Source organism: Oreochromis aureus, linkage group 3 (assembly GCF_013358895.1).
Source record: "Oreochromis aureus strain Israel breed Guangdong linkage group 3, ZZ_aureus, whole genome shotgun sequence".
Lineage (NCBI taxonomy): Eukaryota > Metazoa > Chordata > Actinopteri > Cichliformes > Cichlidae > Oreochromis > Oreochromis aureus.
In genome coordinates this window covers 5,421,289-5,437,773 of record NC_052944.1, presented here as the reverse complement: position 1 = coordinate 5,437,773, position 16,485 = coordinate 5,421,289, and the positions used below count along the sequence as shown (strand labels likewise).

At 40.4% G+C, this 16,485-nt stretch overlaps 1 protein-coding gene across 1 annotated transcript; it reads right to left on the bottom strand.

Annotated features, from left to right (window-relative positions):
- Positions 1 to 587: 587 nt before the first annotated feature.
- On the bottom strand, positions 588 to 13,123 carry LOC120439001 (SH3 domain and tetratricopeptide repeat-containing protein 2-like). Its single transcript, XM_039609631.1, has 8 exons — positions 12,983 to 13,123; positions 11,394 to 11,468; positions 5,701 to 5,831; positions 3,592 to 3,697; positions 2,757 to 2,897; positions 1,607 to 1,805; positions 1,420 to 1,496; positions 588 to 772 (listed from the first exon to the last, which is right to left on the bottom strand). The coding sequence occupies exons 1-8, from the start codon at positions 13,095 to 13,097 to the stop codon at positions 588 to 590; spliced, it is 1,029 nt and encodes a 342-aa protein (XP_039465565.1). The 5' UTR covers positions 13,098 to 13,123.
- Positions 13,124 to 16,485: the final 3,362 nt, after the last annotated feature.

Sequence of the window (16,485 nt, the reverse complement as noted above, 5' to 3'; positions counted from 1 at the left end):
AAGCTATATAAAAATGTAACAGTGAAAATGCAAATTTCTTGCAGACAGTTCAACCAAAAGGCATTTTCAGTGGAAATTGGCCGACATATCCTCAGCATAACCTCAGCATATCCACAAAACTTAGAAAGAGGTTATACACACACAATGCGGTAATATTATGTTGAAGCACAGTACGTATCACTCCGCACTATCCGGGACTAGTAAGGCGCTATACAAATACAGACCATTTACCATTAGTCATCCAACAATCACTATGTAACGGCAAATAATATTACTATGTACTATTGGTACTATGAGCATACTAGGTATCGGTAAGCTGTTTTCCTTTTCTTTCTCACCTAGTTTGTAATTATGCCCAATATCATTATGAGATTTCTTCCTCAATTTGGCAATTGATTCTTCGATGACTTTTTCCTCTTGCAGAATTGAGAAAATCCAATCCTCTTCATCTAAAAAAATCTCTGCAGAGCTGGAGTGGTGACAGAGAAGAAAACAGGTACACATTGTCATCATTTCAACCTAAAATGGTGTAATACAAAATAACTGTATACTGTATTGGAATCGGCTGTTACACTCACTCGTAAGCATCAGTGGACGGTTTTACCAAGCTTGTCTTGACCAGACCTATTTCTCCTGTTGCTTCCTTCTTCCCGTGAACCAATCAAAACAAGGCACCAAAATCCCACAATCGTGATGCGATCACCAGGTGACACGCTCAGCTCGTCTGGGCCCTCAGCATCATACTCCTTTGTAGCCAGACAGGTTCCTCTGGCTAAACAGAGGAGAGACTACATGAAGATAGTCCCAAACTGTGAGAGAGGTTTCTTATCATAAGTATCTCTGAAAACTAAAAAAACAGCTTTTATTGTAAACTCTATTTCCATATGTCAAACTAATGCATATTTGCCCATATGTAATCAGTGGTATACGTGGTGTATGTGTGGCCAACTGTTATATCACCAAACCCAATAAATACAAAGTGTTAGATGCAGTAGTGTTAAGCATGCCAGCTGACTGCGTTGTGTAAAGTTGGGTGAAGGGGGGCTCATTGTCTGGGGTTGCTTTCAGGAGGTGGGCTTAACCCCTTAGTTTCAGTGAAAAGAACTAGCAGTGCTTCAGCATACCGAGACATTTTGGATAATTTCATTCTCCCAACTTTGTGGGAACAGTTTGGAGATGGCCACTCCTGTTTCAAAATGACTGTGCACCAGTGCACAAAGCATGCTCCCTAAATGGTGTGGAAAACTTGACTGGCCTGCACAGAGTCCTGACCTCAATCCAACAGAACACCTTTGGGATGAATTGGAGGCGATACTGTGTTGTAGTCCTAGTCCTAGCACAGTGACCTCAAGGCTAGACTGGAAATGATTATATGAGATAAATGAAAGTAACTGAAGTTAACATAATGCAAACACTTACCAAAGTGCAGAGGGAAGTCACAGGTAGATTTCCCATCACCTACTAAAATGCTTTCTGCACAAGATTTGAGAAACCATCTGTGGACAGATGGGATTATCTAAACTGATTTATGGTACTTCATGTTCACATCAAAGTTACTATGAGACTGCTTAAGGTCCACACGGGCCTTTATGTAGCTGTAACTCACTGATGGAAAGGGATAACTGGCTCCAGAGCAGGTCTAGGTGCAGTGCCCCGCGCTCCATCAGCCAGACAGAGAACAGTCCACCCTGAGCCTAGGAAGGGAGGCTCGAACTGGGCTATGTCTCCCTGCTCCAAGTACAGGTCTCCTCCAGAGGTTGAACTGTCAAACATCTGGCTGGCACTGCAACTGGCAAACAATGAACCTAACAACAAAGAGAGTGTGCAGGTTAAGTTTACTTATATAATGACAGTAAAACAGCAACTCAGTACACATGTATTTTAAATGAAAAAACTGGGGGCAGCCCAGACCTCCCCCTGCCCGGCCACCTCAGGTGGCTGGGATACTCAAAGTCCTCCAGCTTGTCTGGGGAAGGCGTTCCTCCAGACAAGCTGGAGGTCATCAGGAAATTAATGACATTAAAAAGACAAAAGGCTCTTAGTGACATCATTGCAGTAAACTGACTGGCTCCTGCTGTTGTCTACATTATGAGGGCTAGAAATGTTCAACAGCGGGGGAGAGAGAGGAAACATTTTCTCATGGAAAACTGAAACAGCCTGAGCTGGAGCCTTGAGATCAACTGACTAATATTCACTCACCTGCATTTATTGCTGAACATTAACTGTAAATAAACACACTGAGCTTGAGCTTCCAAACTGGCATCCCGAGCCCACCTGACCTCCTCAGCTATGACAGTACGATCTGGCCATAAATTAAATAAGCACACCCATGAGTAAATTGGCCACTCCCTCACCCCCCCAAAAAAGGAATACCATGGGTTCCTATACTGTTTGGTATATGAACCCATGATACAGGTATGGTTTGTCCTTTAAATAAATGGACCACACTAAGGCTGCTTGTAAAATTATTTCTCAGAACAAGTTTATATTAGTACTTTAAATTCATTACACAACATGGCATTTGAGTGTGATGATTTATGTGTTTTCTCAATGGCTGCATATAAGATGTTGCGTTTGGTGTGAATTGGAATTATCAGCATATATACATATGTAACTTATTTAAAAAGTTAATTTATACTTTCACTCTGCTAAGATTTCACCAGGTAAATGCACCAGGTAGTAACACCTTTGTTACTAATTTACAGTTTTCTGATACCATGTCTAATCACCTTCTAAAATGATATTTTAGTGCCAACCTTCTTGCAGGAGGATGCCTCTGTAGAAAAGGTTAAGTGTTTCCTCCTGAATGGTCACCTCAACAGCAAAGTCATCCTTCAAAGAACTGAGCCAGAACATCTGGTCCAGCAATAGGTTCTCCATACAATGGCGCAGGAAACCTGCAGGAGAGGAGGATGTTCACAGAAGGCAGTGTGAGCTAATGGGACAAGATGTACCACAAAACATGACATTTTACACTGTGTCATTATTTATTAACAAGAACTAAGACAAAAATGCCAGAGCAGTGTGGAAAAACCAAATACACATACTAATCCAACACCTTTAGCAACAATAACTTGAAGTTTTATGTATTAATTTAAAAGGAGGAATTTTATCCTCATCTCTACAACATCTTTACTCATCTTTTGTCTGTTTATTGAGGTTAACAGGCGTTTGTTTATGTCCAGCTCTCTTAAGTTCTTGTCACAGTATTTCAGTTGGGTTCAGGTTTGGATTTGACTGGGCCGCTGCAACAGCTTGGTGTTTTTCCTTTTTCAGCCATTCTGTTGCAGATTTGCTGGTGTTCTTGGGCTCACTGTCCAAGCTAGAGCCTCCAAACAGAGTCCCTCACACTCGACTCGATCCACACAGAACATAGTTCTGTTTTCTCGATCTCGAGTTACCCAACTTGAATTGTCATTAGATGAAGCTAAATCCCAATTTCAATTTGATTTTAAATCTAATTATTTAATACTGAACTAAGCAGGACTAAAGGTTTAGAACTGCATGACAAGATCTCTAATATGAAAATCCTGCTGTTGGTTTGTTTTTATGACATTACACATACTACTTCCACTTCAGTGTACTCCATACCTATTTTGTAATATGTGGTGAACTTCCATATCTCTTCAAATGTTGTGAACATTACATAAATGGCTTTTCTTTCACTGTTGATGGAGATGAGATGGGCGGACAGCTCCTGAAGAAAACAAAACACAATGTGTTGATACTGAAGTTTCTTAACTCCAAGAACAAAGAATCACAACTGTCCATCTGATCCAATTATCATTTGACTGCTCACATTTAGCAAACTGATACATAATGAATGTCATTTAAACATCAAACTGAAGGTTTTGATACTTTTCATGTCTCAGTCTCATTTTCTTCAACATAGCAGTTACAGGAAGTACAGCAGGTTATCAGCAGGAGTATAAGAAGAAAAATGAGCTGTGGCAGCACAACAAGAAGAGAAGAGTTAATATTTTACTGAAATGTGGTCCAATAATGTTTTACAGCTCGAGCCATAAAAACTCTTCAAAGACCATCACTTTCCAGATGTTTTTCAGGTATGAGACAGAGAGTGAGCAAAACCACCTGAAGATAAACAAACTTCAGAATCAGTATTTAAAATATAAACAAAAACAGCAGAATACATATATGATAATGATCTGCCCAAAAATGTGTCTCGAATAATTCAAACAGTGGTAGGTTGCTCGCTGACCACAATCACATGGCTGCCAATGCACACAAATGACTTCACATCAAAACACAACACAGTGAAAAGAACACAAATGTCTGTTTTCTGTGGAGGTCGATAACACTCACTCACCGTCTCTTCTCTCAACCAACCTTTGTTTTCACAGGGTGCTGCAACACCGAGCCACAAATATCACTGCAGAGCTGTCAGGAAGTGTTTGAACTCTTTCAATTAAAATGGTTGAGGAGTTACAGATGTTTGAAAAGATGTTGTGAAACACCTGTCTGACACCAGTGACAGAGTACGCTTTAGAGGGTTACACTCCTGATCTCCTCAGATGGCCACTCCCATCTTTTCCTCCTCAATCACCACTTCAATGAAAAAGCTTCTTTTCATTGTATTACATTTGTATTACAAACACATGCTTTATAGAATATGAGGCTGCACAATGAGCAGAATATAAAGTATTTAAAATGAGTTCAATCTTAAACATATGAAGCAGTAATATTAATCTGTTTAACAGCGATTTGACATTTCAGATACAGTTAATAAAGTACTGTACGAACATATCTTTAAATGTTAAAGCTTTAATCTAAAGCGCTTTAAGTGGTCAGTAAGAATATTCCTTTGAAAAATGAACTGTATGGGTGTCAAGCATGCACAGGCATCACTGGAAGACTCTGCTGCCATTTCCATGGAATTCCCAGCAGAATCCTGGAGCTGAGCTCGTAAGTGTCAGCGGCTTCAAAAGCCGATTCCTGCTAAATTCTGTACTGGGAACTGTTGCAGCCACACATCACTTCATTGGGATTAAATCTTTCACCACAGAATATCAGTAGTGAGGTTTTGGGGCTCACTGAAACCTCAGTGGTAGAGTCTCACCCCAAACCAATGTTCCTCATTCACGTCAGAAGGAATCGACCCTCTCAGGTAAAATCCAGCATTTCATAACCTCTTTGTACCAAAAGGTTTATCAGTTGGCAGCTCCTTAGAGACAAAGGTATTAGAGCAAAAGTCTTTCACAACTGTTGCTGCCACCCCTGCTGCTACGTCAAGACGTACGTTACACTCCATGAGGAAGGAAACCTCAATCAACTTAGGAACAGTGCCTGCCATGAGAGATGGGAGATCCATGCCCCGAGCACTCCAGGTACTTGTTCACTGCTCCCTCCTCCCCCAAAAGTGTATAGAAGAAGATTTTTCTCCAAGTTCCACTTTAAGCTGTGTATTGGCCAAAAATATTCTCCATGTTCACATTCATGCTCTTTGCCTCTCCTCAACACCTTATAGCTTCTGTGATGGGCAGGCCAGAAGACGGTTGCCTTACTGAGATACTTCACTCAGTTTTAAGTTTTCAACATGCAAAAACAAACTAAGGAAAAGATATTTATTGCATTGCTATCAATTCATGGAGGAACTTTGTGTTGGAGCACATATATAATGGACTAAAATACTCAATAGAAGGCTTTTGTGTGTGTCTGTGTGTTATGAGTCAGAAGTTATACCTTAAATAGGGTATTGACCTCGGAGCTGTCAGCCTCCAGCATGCACAGTTTCCCTCTCAGCATTTCCTGTGACTTTTCATCTGCAGGAAGATGGTCTGGACCCCTGACCACATCCAGCAGTACAGGAAGAGCTAAACACACAACACACACTTAATATAGACGTGTCAGACAAGACTATGAGTGAATCAACTCTAATGTGCTGATTCTATATTTTCCTGTTCTGACTGGACAACCTGTGTTATCCAGTCAGAACAGGATGATTGTAATGAAATTGAAATGACAATCATTTCATATTTTATTAAATGGGTTTATGACTTCTTGAATTTACATTTATGGCTGTGTGGTGTCTGTTAAAGACATAACCATACAACATGTTTTCAACCATGTATAAAACAAGGGGGAACAGTACAAAACTAATAATTAGGAAAATACAGTGTTATAAATGAAAGTGATTAATAATCTCCATATTCAAGATGGTGCAGCTGGTGGCAGCCTGAATACTGCTCAATGATACTTTTCCTGCTTGTGTTTATCTGTTCAGTTTTCAGCTCTTCCTTCCTGTTCATATATACATCAAGTTATCAGGTTATCAGGTTGTTTTTTAAAATAAAACTTTACCCTGTCTTTCACCCATCTGGAGAATTTTGCAATACTATTAGTTGGAGGAGCAGCTCGTCAAACTCCTTCCGATCGGACATCCTTCTTTCAATTCACCCAGCGAATGTTCAGCCCTGTGCCTCAATGAAATCTGGCTGGGTGACCATGTCCCCAACAGCTCACTGTATCTACCAGGCTTTCAACTGGAATACTCAGTGCAATCATTTCCATATCAACTGTTTCCATATAGGCTTCAACCTACAAATAGGTTTCCAGCCAAATTCCAAAACTGAACCCAAGGAGATCTCATAAAGTGAGTGCTCTTGGTTAGCTTTCATCTGGTATGACTAAAACCTCTATTAGCCTCTATTATAATAGAAGATCAATAGAAGATCAACTCACATGGGTTAAAATAGAAACTGCCAGTGAGTTCACTGTAAAATAAAATCATCCAGTGATGAGCTAATGATGAACCTGAGTGTCTCTCTCACAGTTTAATAAGTGACTGAAGAGGAACTAGTGGGTTCAAGGTATAAACCACTTTAAAATCTTTCATGATTTTCTACTGAGGTCACTTCAGTTTTACAGGTTAGATCTTTTCCTGTAATACTCAGGACTCAAAGTACCAATAAAAGCAATATGATTTGTTAGGGTGATTTATCTTCCTCCTAAAATGTTTTATTGTGCATTAACAAAAAACAACAACAACAAAAAAAACACTGACTCTTAACTCATCTAAAATAGACTTCATGAGACTACAGCATGTGTTCTGACCTTATAACCCTTGCAATCCCAGCATCTGACAGTGGTTCAAAGAGCTTCTATAAACATCACTATTTGTGGCATGCAACTTTCTCCAGACTGACAGCAAAACAAGCAGGGCTGGACTGGGACAATCAGCCCGGGCATTTTGACTAGAGACCGGCCCAACAGGTATCATAGCAAAAGCCATAAAGCCTCTGAATGAAAACAACGCTGTTGTGACAGTGATGTACACTGTCTTGTTGGTATATATGTATCAACCTTAAACCTCGCCATCCTTCATATTCTGGTATTCTAAACAGTACTTAGGTTGTTTAATATTTCCACTAACTAATAGGGTTGCCAACTCCCAGCAAAAAAGTAGGGAACCACCAAACGAGAGACGGGACTTGCGACAGAAAAGCCGATCAGCTGATCATTGATCAGTTTCATGATTGAAGTAACAACAGCAGGGGGAGGGGGAGAGAAGAAGAGGCAGAATAACAGAATAACTCCGGCTTTGTGTCTTTTTTCATTCTAGCTGAAGTACGGGACAAATTGCGTTCCTTTTCACCTCAATACAGAACTCATCGGTTGTAATTTGTCCAGCCAAGAGTCGATCGTGACCAATTGGCCAATCCACCACCTTTCATTGTTTAATTTATTTCACCTTTTATTGTTAATTTTATTGTTTAAAAAACCCCCAAAAACCAAAGACATTGGCCCATAAAACAAAAAATCACTATGTTCACTATGAAAAATCAGCTATGTTGACAAGGTACATAATAGGATCATGGGGAAACTTGAAACCTGGACCCTTTGTAGCCGGTTACCAAGATTATGTGAAGTACCCTCTGAAGAGCTCCTAGATGATGTGAATGCAGCACTATGGACAATTCTTACCGGGGCTATCACCGAGACTAATCAGTTCATCTACACCATGGCAGCAGTGATCAGTGAGATGACTATAAGATGAACAGCTACAAGTAGCAGTACCCACCATGGAGAAAGAGACTAGAGGCCAAGATCAAGGTAGCAAAACTAATGGATTAGCAAAAAGGTGCCAAAGAAGTACAGCAAGCTGTCCATACCTGAGGCCTTGAAGACTCACTGCTTAAAGAGGTATACGCAGAGAAATAGACGGCAGGAGAATAAACCAGCTGTTCTTCACAGAACCATCTAAAATATACTCTCAGTAGGGAACAATACGAGAACAGCACCGCCCAGGATAGAGATGGAGCAACTCTGGAAGAGCACATGGGAGAAGGATGCAAACCATAATAACAATGCTCAGTCCCTATTGAATCTGAGAGCAGACCACAACAAACTCTCTGAACAGGATCCAGTAACCATCATAGTGGCAGATATCCATCTGGTATTCAATGAGAGACACAGACACAGAATGGCTAGCCAAAGGCCAAAGAGTCCTGATCCCCAAGGAACCCCAGAAAGAACCGGTCCCATCCAACTACCGGCCAATAACCTGCCTCAGTACCACATGGAAGTTCCTGTCAGGCATCATAGTGGTTAGGAAAAACAGGCACATGGCACATGGGGAAGAGAAAGAAATTGGCAGGAATATCAGAGAACCGAAACACCAGCTACTGATAGACAGAGCAAGACTGAAAGACCAGACTGACCAACCTGTGCGCTGCCTGGATTGATTACAAGAAGGCCTATGACTTGATGCCCCACACCTGGATCCTGGAATGGCTGGAATTGTACAAGATCAACAGGACCCTAAGAGCCTTCATCAGGGACTCAATCGGGATGTGGCGTACAACACTAGAGGCCAACTTCAAGCCCATAGCACAGGTTGCCATCAAGTGCAGAAGCTATCAAGGAGATGCCCTGTCCCCACTACTGTTCTGGATAGGCCTGAACCCCCTCAGTGAGATCATTGACAAGAGTGGCTATGGATACAATCCTCTGACATCAAGCTGTATGCCAAGAGTGAACAAGACATCGATCACACGAGTACATCAGGACAACTGTGTGCTCAGTGAATGCCTCAAGCAGCAGAAACCCAATAAAGAGGAGCAAGAGGAGTTGTACTTTAGTTTAAAAGAACTGAGTTACTGCCACCAATGCACTAAGAACTACGTGAAAAGATAAACAGGCATAAGTGGAATAATATTTTTTTTTCATTTTACAAATCAGTGCAAATTCCAGGATTACTCAGCATTGCTATTTGTGATTTTCTGATGTTACAACTGTTAGTATAACTTAAGGTTACGAGTATATTGTTGATTTGCTAATAGAGCTGCCACGATTAGTCGACTAGTCACGATTACGTCGACTATCAAAATCGTCGACGTGTCGTTTGAAGCTTTGTAAGATCACAAAAGACGCAGGAATAAGTAGTAGGATTTAAAAGTGTAATAACGGACTGAAACAGAAGATGGCAGCAGTGCATGTAAAGGATGCCAGCTGCCGTTAAACCCCGAAGAAGAAGAAGCTGTGTCCCAGAATTCATAGTGCGGCCCAGCGCAGTTGTCAACAATGGCGGCAGCTAGTTAGTTTTAATATTACTATTATTATTCTTTCTGGGTCACAAAATAAACGTTTAACATATTTTCAAGCTGTAAGTTTTACGTCCAATCGATGCATGATCTGATTAGTCGACTAATCGCAAAAATAATCGGTGACTAGTCGACTATCAAAATAATCGTTTGTGGCAGCCCTATTTGCTAAATGGTGAGTTAAGTTTCTGTGCTACCCTCTGTTTTGTGATAATTTGTTTACGACGTCAGTGGTGTGTTCTGTAATGTTATGTACCAAATTGCACCACTAGAGGGTGGTGTCATAAAAAAGTGGAGGAAAATGCGGTCAAAAAAATAGTTAAGATGGCGAACTGATAAACACGCATGTAACACCCTGCTACATTCAAATATGTACGTTTATGTGCTGTGTTCATTAAAAAGGCACTTGTTCCTTGCTGAGGACTTGTTTCATTATAAACCACCATTACAGACTAGAAGACAGCAAAGAGGCACTAATTATGGCAGCACAGGAACAAGCTCTAAGCACAAGATCCACAGAGGCTGAGGTCTACCACAACAGGCAAGACCCAAAGTTTACCAAAGTGGTAGCAGGCAGTATAAAGAGTCCCCTGAGACAATCCAGCACATAACAGCAGAGTGCAAGATGCACAGAAACATCTGTACCGAGTATGTCCTGGAAGTCTCACGGTTAAAATGAGAGACGCCCCTAGGGTGGTAGAAAATGACCGAGCTAAGATCCTGTGGGACTTCCAGATACAGATGGACAACATGGTGATTGCCAACCAATTGGATATACTAGTGGTGGACAAGAAGGAACTGTAGTGATAGACGCAGTGATACCGAATGACAGCAACGTCAGGAAGAAGGAACACAAGAAGCCTGAGAAGTATCAAGGGCTCAGAGAAGAGCTAAAGAAGATATGAGGGTGAAGGTAAACAGCGTCCCAATGGTAATCAGAGCACTTGGGGCAGTGACCCTCAAGCTAGACGGCTCTAGCTGGCTCCAGCAGATCCCAGGAACAACTTCGGAGATCTCTGTCCAGAAGAGCGCAGTCCTAGGAACAGCTGTGATACTGCGCCGGACCCTCAAGCTCCCAGGCCTCTGGTAGAGGACCCGAGCTTGAAGGATAAAATACCGCCCGCAGGGGTGAGCTGGGAATTTTGTTTATAGCCAGCCACTGTTTACCTATTAGCAAATTGACTGTGCATCAAGGTTTTACCAGGACCTTTACCAAAGCTGTCTAGCCTCTAGTACCTGTTAATGGCTATTTTGTCATGACCATATGAGCTACACCTGACCCAGACAGGCATTCTCAGGTCCAAATCTCAGAGTTTGCTGAATGGAACAATAGACAGGTGAGCCTTACTCCCAAGTGGAATTCTTACAGGAGGGGAAACATCATTGACAATGCAGTGATGATGTGATATTAAAAATAGCCATTAACATGCGAGTTATTCTAGTAGTTCTATAAGAAGATAGAATACCTACACGTATATAGTATAAGAATAGTAAACTATTCTGATTCAGCTCTACTTTGATCACATCATAGATAAGCAACTTCATCACTGATACAGCATTTTCACGTTCACCAACGTTCACGTTTACTTGTAGTGTTAACCAATCATCTGTCAAGAAAGTACTTACTGTAACTTGACTTGCATCATAACACTGAAAATTTGGAAAAACAAAGTGTGATAGTTGTGACAGTCTCTAGTAACGCTCTTGAAATGTGGAATTTCCAAGTATTTCAATGAATGTTCAAAACTGGTGAGCAATCACCAATTTTATATATTATATATATAATTAGTTAAAGATGGTTTGACAGCATTAAATTGGAATTGATAAACTCACCTATTGGGAAGTTTTCCTCATACGCTGACAGAGTTCCCTTCAGACTCACAGCATCTCCAGACAAACCATGCACTGCTAAAAACATAAAGAGACAAGTGCAGAATTTATCCTTAACGAAAATGTTATGTGTTTCTACATTTTACCATTATACAATCATCTGTTAATAATCCGTGAAAGTTAAAGCATAATTACAGACGTGCAAATGACATCTAAAATACAGAAGACCTTTACAGTTGGATTCATCTGTTTATTTGGTCAGTCACGCAAAATTAATTTGTTAAACTTCATATTTAACTAACAGTATTTAATGAACAATTGAAGTTGTTTGCTCAAAGTAATTAAATGTTTAGCTGTCGATTAATATTGTGAAATAGCTAACAACTGTTTATTTAATAAAATGCCTCAGTAAACAGATGAAACTATTAGCTTGAAGTTTGCATAATAAGTCTCGAAATAACAGAATATAACTAAATACAATACTCAGTTACTAAATTACTCTACAAATATGCAGTGACTCTTTTCAATAATACATCTGAGAGGGATTCATATTTTTATTGGTTGCTTTGCTTAGAAATTTTGCACACAAAACGTTTGAAATGTGGTGTTTTGTTCTACATGTAGCTACCTAATAGTTCATTCAAGTAAACCTGCAAATCCTACAAATGAAACATTAGTTGAATAATCAACTAGCCAACAGAACCTTAGCACCACTCTCTTAGCACTATTTTAAACAACTTTTGGTGGAAAATGTGATCAGTGGAATCACAGTGAAAATAATCACTGAATGCAGTTGGACACAAAATGTCTGTGTAGGTTCTCAGTCATCCAGGTCCTGGTTATCTAAGGAGGAAGGGAAAGTGACTGGACTTCTTTAAGTTTCCTGAAGAAATGGTGAAGATGTATTTAAATGGAACAACACTGTCATTCCTTATGCAGCAGGTAGAAACTCATCAAACCTCTGCTCATAATGACCCACAGCCTTTTTCACACCTTGGCTCATGTGACGAGGCACATGACCAGTAGTGAAGGTTTAAATACCTGGGCCTCTACCATTTAGTTTTAGAAGTGAAGATGCTTCTGGGATGAGAGGTTGAACGCTTCATGTGACTGGACTTCTTAAACTTAAACAGGAAACTTAAACAAGTCCAGTCACTTTTCTTTCCAAGCTCGTTGGATTGGACACAAATTCCTTAAAAATAAATGTACATAAACCAACAGTAAAATCCTGGTTTTATATGTTAATGTGTGACTTGCTGCAATTTCATGATGTCATGCACAATTAGTCACAGAAGGTAATTTTCTTCATTAGAACCACTTTTACTTCTAAATATAACATTTTTTAGTGACAATGAGTATCTGAACTTAACTTTAACAAAGAACTTTTAACAGAATACGATGTTAGACAGATAGTTTTACTTAAGTCACACAGCTGGTTTATGCACAAGACGGTTTAAAACTGATAATTTGCTTATATAAACAGAAAATTGCTAAAGTTTCAGGCTTTCACACAATTACTGTAAAAAAAACTATATAAAACGCATCTGCTACTTTGTAGTGAACAGCAGCATGAGAAGGATCTCACTCATTACCCATTCCGCTCGACCGGTGTAGTATCTCCGTCATATGCCGGTACTGCTGGACGTCAGTGGAAAGCTGTCTCCGGTACTTGTGGCTCCAAGAATCCCGCTCCGGCCGGGCTAACATTTCCAAGGCAGCTGCGCAACGTCCTCTGCGACCAGTCAGCAGCACAGCATCACATGCCTGTGCACGATGCACCTGGTAAACTCCCAGTGAGGGACACGGGAGGTCTGGCTCGCTTTTCCTTTTCAAAGTAAAGGTCTTCAAAAGTTTGACTTAGTGAGCCTGTAAGCCAATACGAACGAGTCCGAGTTAAGCTCCCCTTCAGTCCGCATTAACATACTACTACTACTAATAATAAATCCTTCTGATTTTACTGTAGAATTTTGTGCAAATGTTAGGCGTCTTTTGTGTTTGTGTTTGTCGTGTGTGTTATGGATAATACAATAAACAGCATGTTGACCTTGATGTAAGCAAAGAGGGAGATCTTTGTTTCATTGTTTGCTTACTTCTCTTTTGTCATATTATTATCATTTACATTTATACATATATCACATATACACATTTAAAATCTTTTTTAACTTAATGTCACATATAACCTAATTAACGGTATATTATATTATTACATTTTTCAATCAATATTAAGGTCAACATCTAACAAAGTATACTGATTATATCTAAGCAGCTTTTATTATGAAGTTAAATGTGGATCATTTCCTGTGTTGGTTCGGTGAACTTGACACTGACGTACATAGTAGTGAAACTATCGCTTTATTTCAGTTTTTCTTTTTAATATAAATGCTGCCACTTGTTTATCTGCACACCAATAACCAGAACAATTCAGTTACTTTTCTTTGAGTGAACATGGAAAGTTTGTACAGTTTTCCTTAAAATTAAATTGCGTAGACTTCACGTTAATAATCACCCAGTGAGCAGCTGAGTCACATGATATTATTAGATCACTCTTTGCTTTGTCCCCTACCTCTACCCCAAAGGATATGCATTTTTTGGAGATGAACACATTTGTTCCAAACAGTTTCCATCAACATTTTCTCTCTGTTTGCTTGCACGTGGGTTTGACTTGAGTGAGTTTTTTCCTCATTAATATCCCAGGAAAAGACTCAGCACTTCCTTTCCTCCAGTCAGTTCCTCTGTCAGCTCAGAATTGCAGCCAACTAGCAGCAGTGTTGTAGAAACACAAGAACTGTCACAGTCATGAAATCCCGAGACATAAAGTGATACACATTCTGCAAGTCTTGCAAATGTACTGCCATATAATACTTCAGTTCTTTTTATTGTACACACTAGTAGTCAGATAAAGTACTATGTCAGCAACATGCGACCCTTAAATTCTCTTTTATGGTAAACGGACTAGTTGTTACTCTACTCAAGCACTCAAAGCACCTTATGCAGCTAGTTTCATTCACACACAAGCAAACTTTCTAAGTGCTGTCTAACATTCACACTACAATGAATGGAACAATGAATGGAACTCATCCAAGTGACGAAACGTTTCTCCCACAAAACGCTACGTCCAGATGAACAGATTCAACTTTTGGAGATTTTTTGTTTGTTATTTTGACGTCGTTCATATCTGAAGAATATAAACTGCTGATTAGCCCCTTTAGTTAGTGTGTTGCTGGCCTGTCATGGGAGTCATGGGAGTGGGGATCGCTCCTGCATGTTAGGTCCCGGTTACCCCTAGGCCGGGTCGAGGGTCGAGGAGTTTCAGCCCCTTAAAATGTGCAACCCTGTTTTTGAAGGGAGAAAAGTAATTATTTTTTTAATACTCAAATTTCCCATTGATAGGGCCAGTGTGAGTTTATCATTTTCCAGATTGAGTTGATTGGTTCAGCTGCCCGTCATGTGCGAAGGTAACTCTACTTGGACAAACTGCCCGAAATGCGTTGACAGAAACATTTCAGGGATTTTGAGTCATTCTGCACTCCGATTTCCTTAATTGCGTTAAAATTTTTAATCGCGTTAACCGTGATGGTGGATTAATTTGTGTTAACATGTTATTTTTGACAGCAATACTTTAAACACATCAATCATGTAATCTTTATCTATTTTGGGATTAGGAACTTCTGTATCATCATTTAATATCCACTAATGATATCCAACTCTTGCTTCTTAAAACCACCCTCTCTAGGATGTTTATTGTCGGTTGACTCAGCCAAGTCAGTCAGAAATGGCTCCACATAATCAAAGAATTTTATTTAGAATACAGGGAGTGCAGAATTATTAGGCAAATGAGTATTTTGTCCACATCATCCTCTTCATGCATGTTGTCTTACTCCAAGCTGTATAGGCTCGAAAGCCTACTACCAATTAAGCATATTAGGTGATGTGCATCTCTGTAATGAGAAGGGGTGTGGTCTAATGACATCAACACCCTATATCAGGTGTGCATAATTATTAGGCAACTTCCTTTCCTTTGGCAAAATGGGTCAAAAGAAGGACTTGACGGGCTCAGAAAAGTCAAAAATAGTGAGATATCTTGCAGAGGGATGCAGCAGTCTTAAAATTGCAAAGCTTCTGAAGCATGATCATCGAACAATCAAACGTTTCATTCAAGATAGTCAACAGGGTCGCAAGAAGCGTGTGGAAAAACCAAGGCGCAAAATAACTGCCCATGAACTGAGAAAAGTCAAGCGTGCAGCTGCCAAGATGCCACTTGCCACCAGTTTGGCCATATTTCAGAGCTGCAACATCACTGGAGTGCCCAAAAGCACAAGGTGTGCAATACTCAGAGACATGGCCGAGGTAAGAAAGGCTGAAAGACCACCACCACTGAACAAGACCCACAAGCTGAAACGTCAAGACTGGGCCAAGAAATATCTCAAGACTGATTTTTCTAAGGTTTTATGGACTGATGAAATGAGAGTGAGTCTTGATGGGCCAGATGGATGGGCCCGTGGCTGGATTGGTAAAGGGCAGAGAGCTCCAGTCCCACTCAGACGCCAGCAAGGTGGAGGTGGAGTACTGGTTTGGGCTGGTATCATCAAAGATGAGCTTGTGGGGCCTTTTTGGGTTGAGGATGGAGTCAAGCTCAACTCCCAGTCCTACTGCCAGTTTCTGGAAGACACCTTCTTCAAGCAGTGGTACAGGAAGAAGTCTGCATCCTTCAAGAAAAACATGATTTTCATGCAGGACAATGCTCCATCACACGCGTCCAAGTACTCCACAGCGTGGCTGGCAAGAAAGGGTATAAAAGAAGAAAAACTAATGACATGGCCTCCTTGTTCACCTGATCTGAACCCCATTGAGAACCTGTGGTCCATCATCAAATGTGAGATTTACAAGGAGGCAAAACAGTACACCTCTCTGAACAGTGTCTGGGAGGCTGTGGTTGCTGCTGCACGCAATGTTGATGGTGAACAGATCAAAACACTGACAGAATCCATGGATGGCAGGCTTTTGAGTGTCCTTGCAAAGAAAGGTGGCTATATTGGTCGCTGATTTGTTTTGTTTTGTTTTTTGAATGTCAGAAATGTATATTTGTGAATGTGGA

Excerpts from the sequence above, each read along its gene's own strand:
- LOC120439001 (XM_039609631.1), bottom strand. The coding sequence starts at position 13,097 with ATGTTAGCCCGGCCGGAGCGGGATTCTTGGAGCCACAAGTACCGGAGA. Across the intron at positions 11,469-12,982 it reads ACACCGGTCGAGCGGAATGG|CAGTGCATGGTTTGTCTGGA; the intron begins GTAATGAGTGAG and ends TTATGTTTTTAG. Across the intron at positions 1,497-1,606 it reads CCAGTTATCCCTTTCCATCA|ATGGTTTCTCAAATCTTGTG; the intron begins GTGAGTTACAGC and ends ATCTGTCCACAG.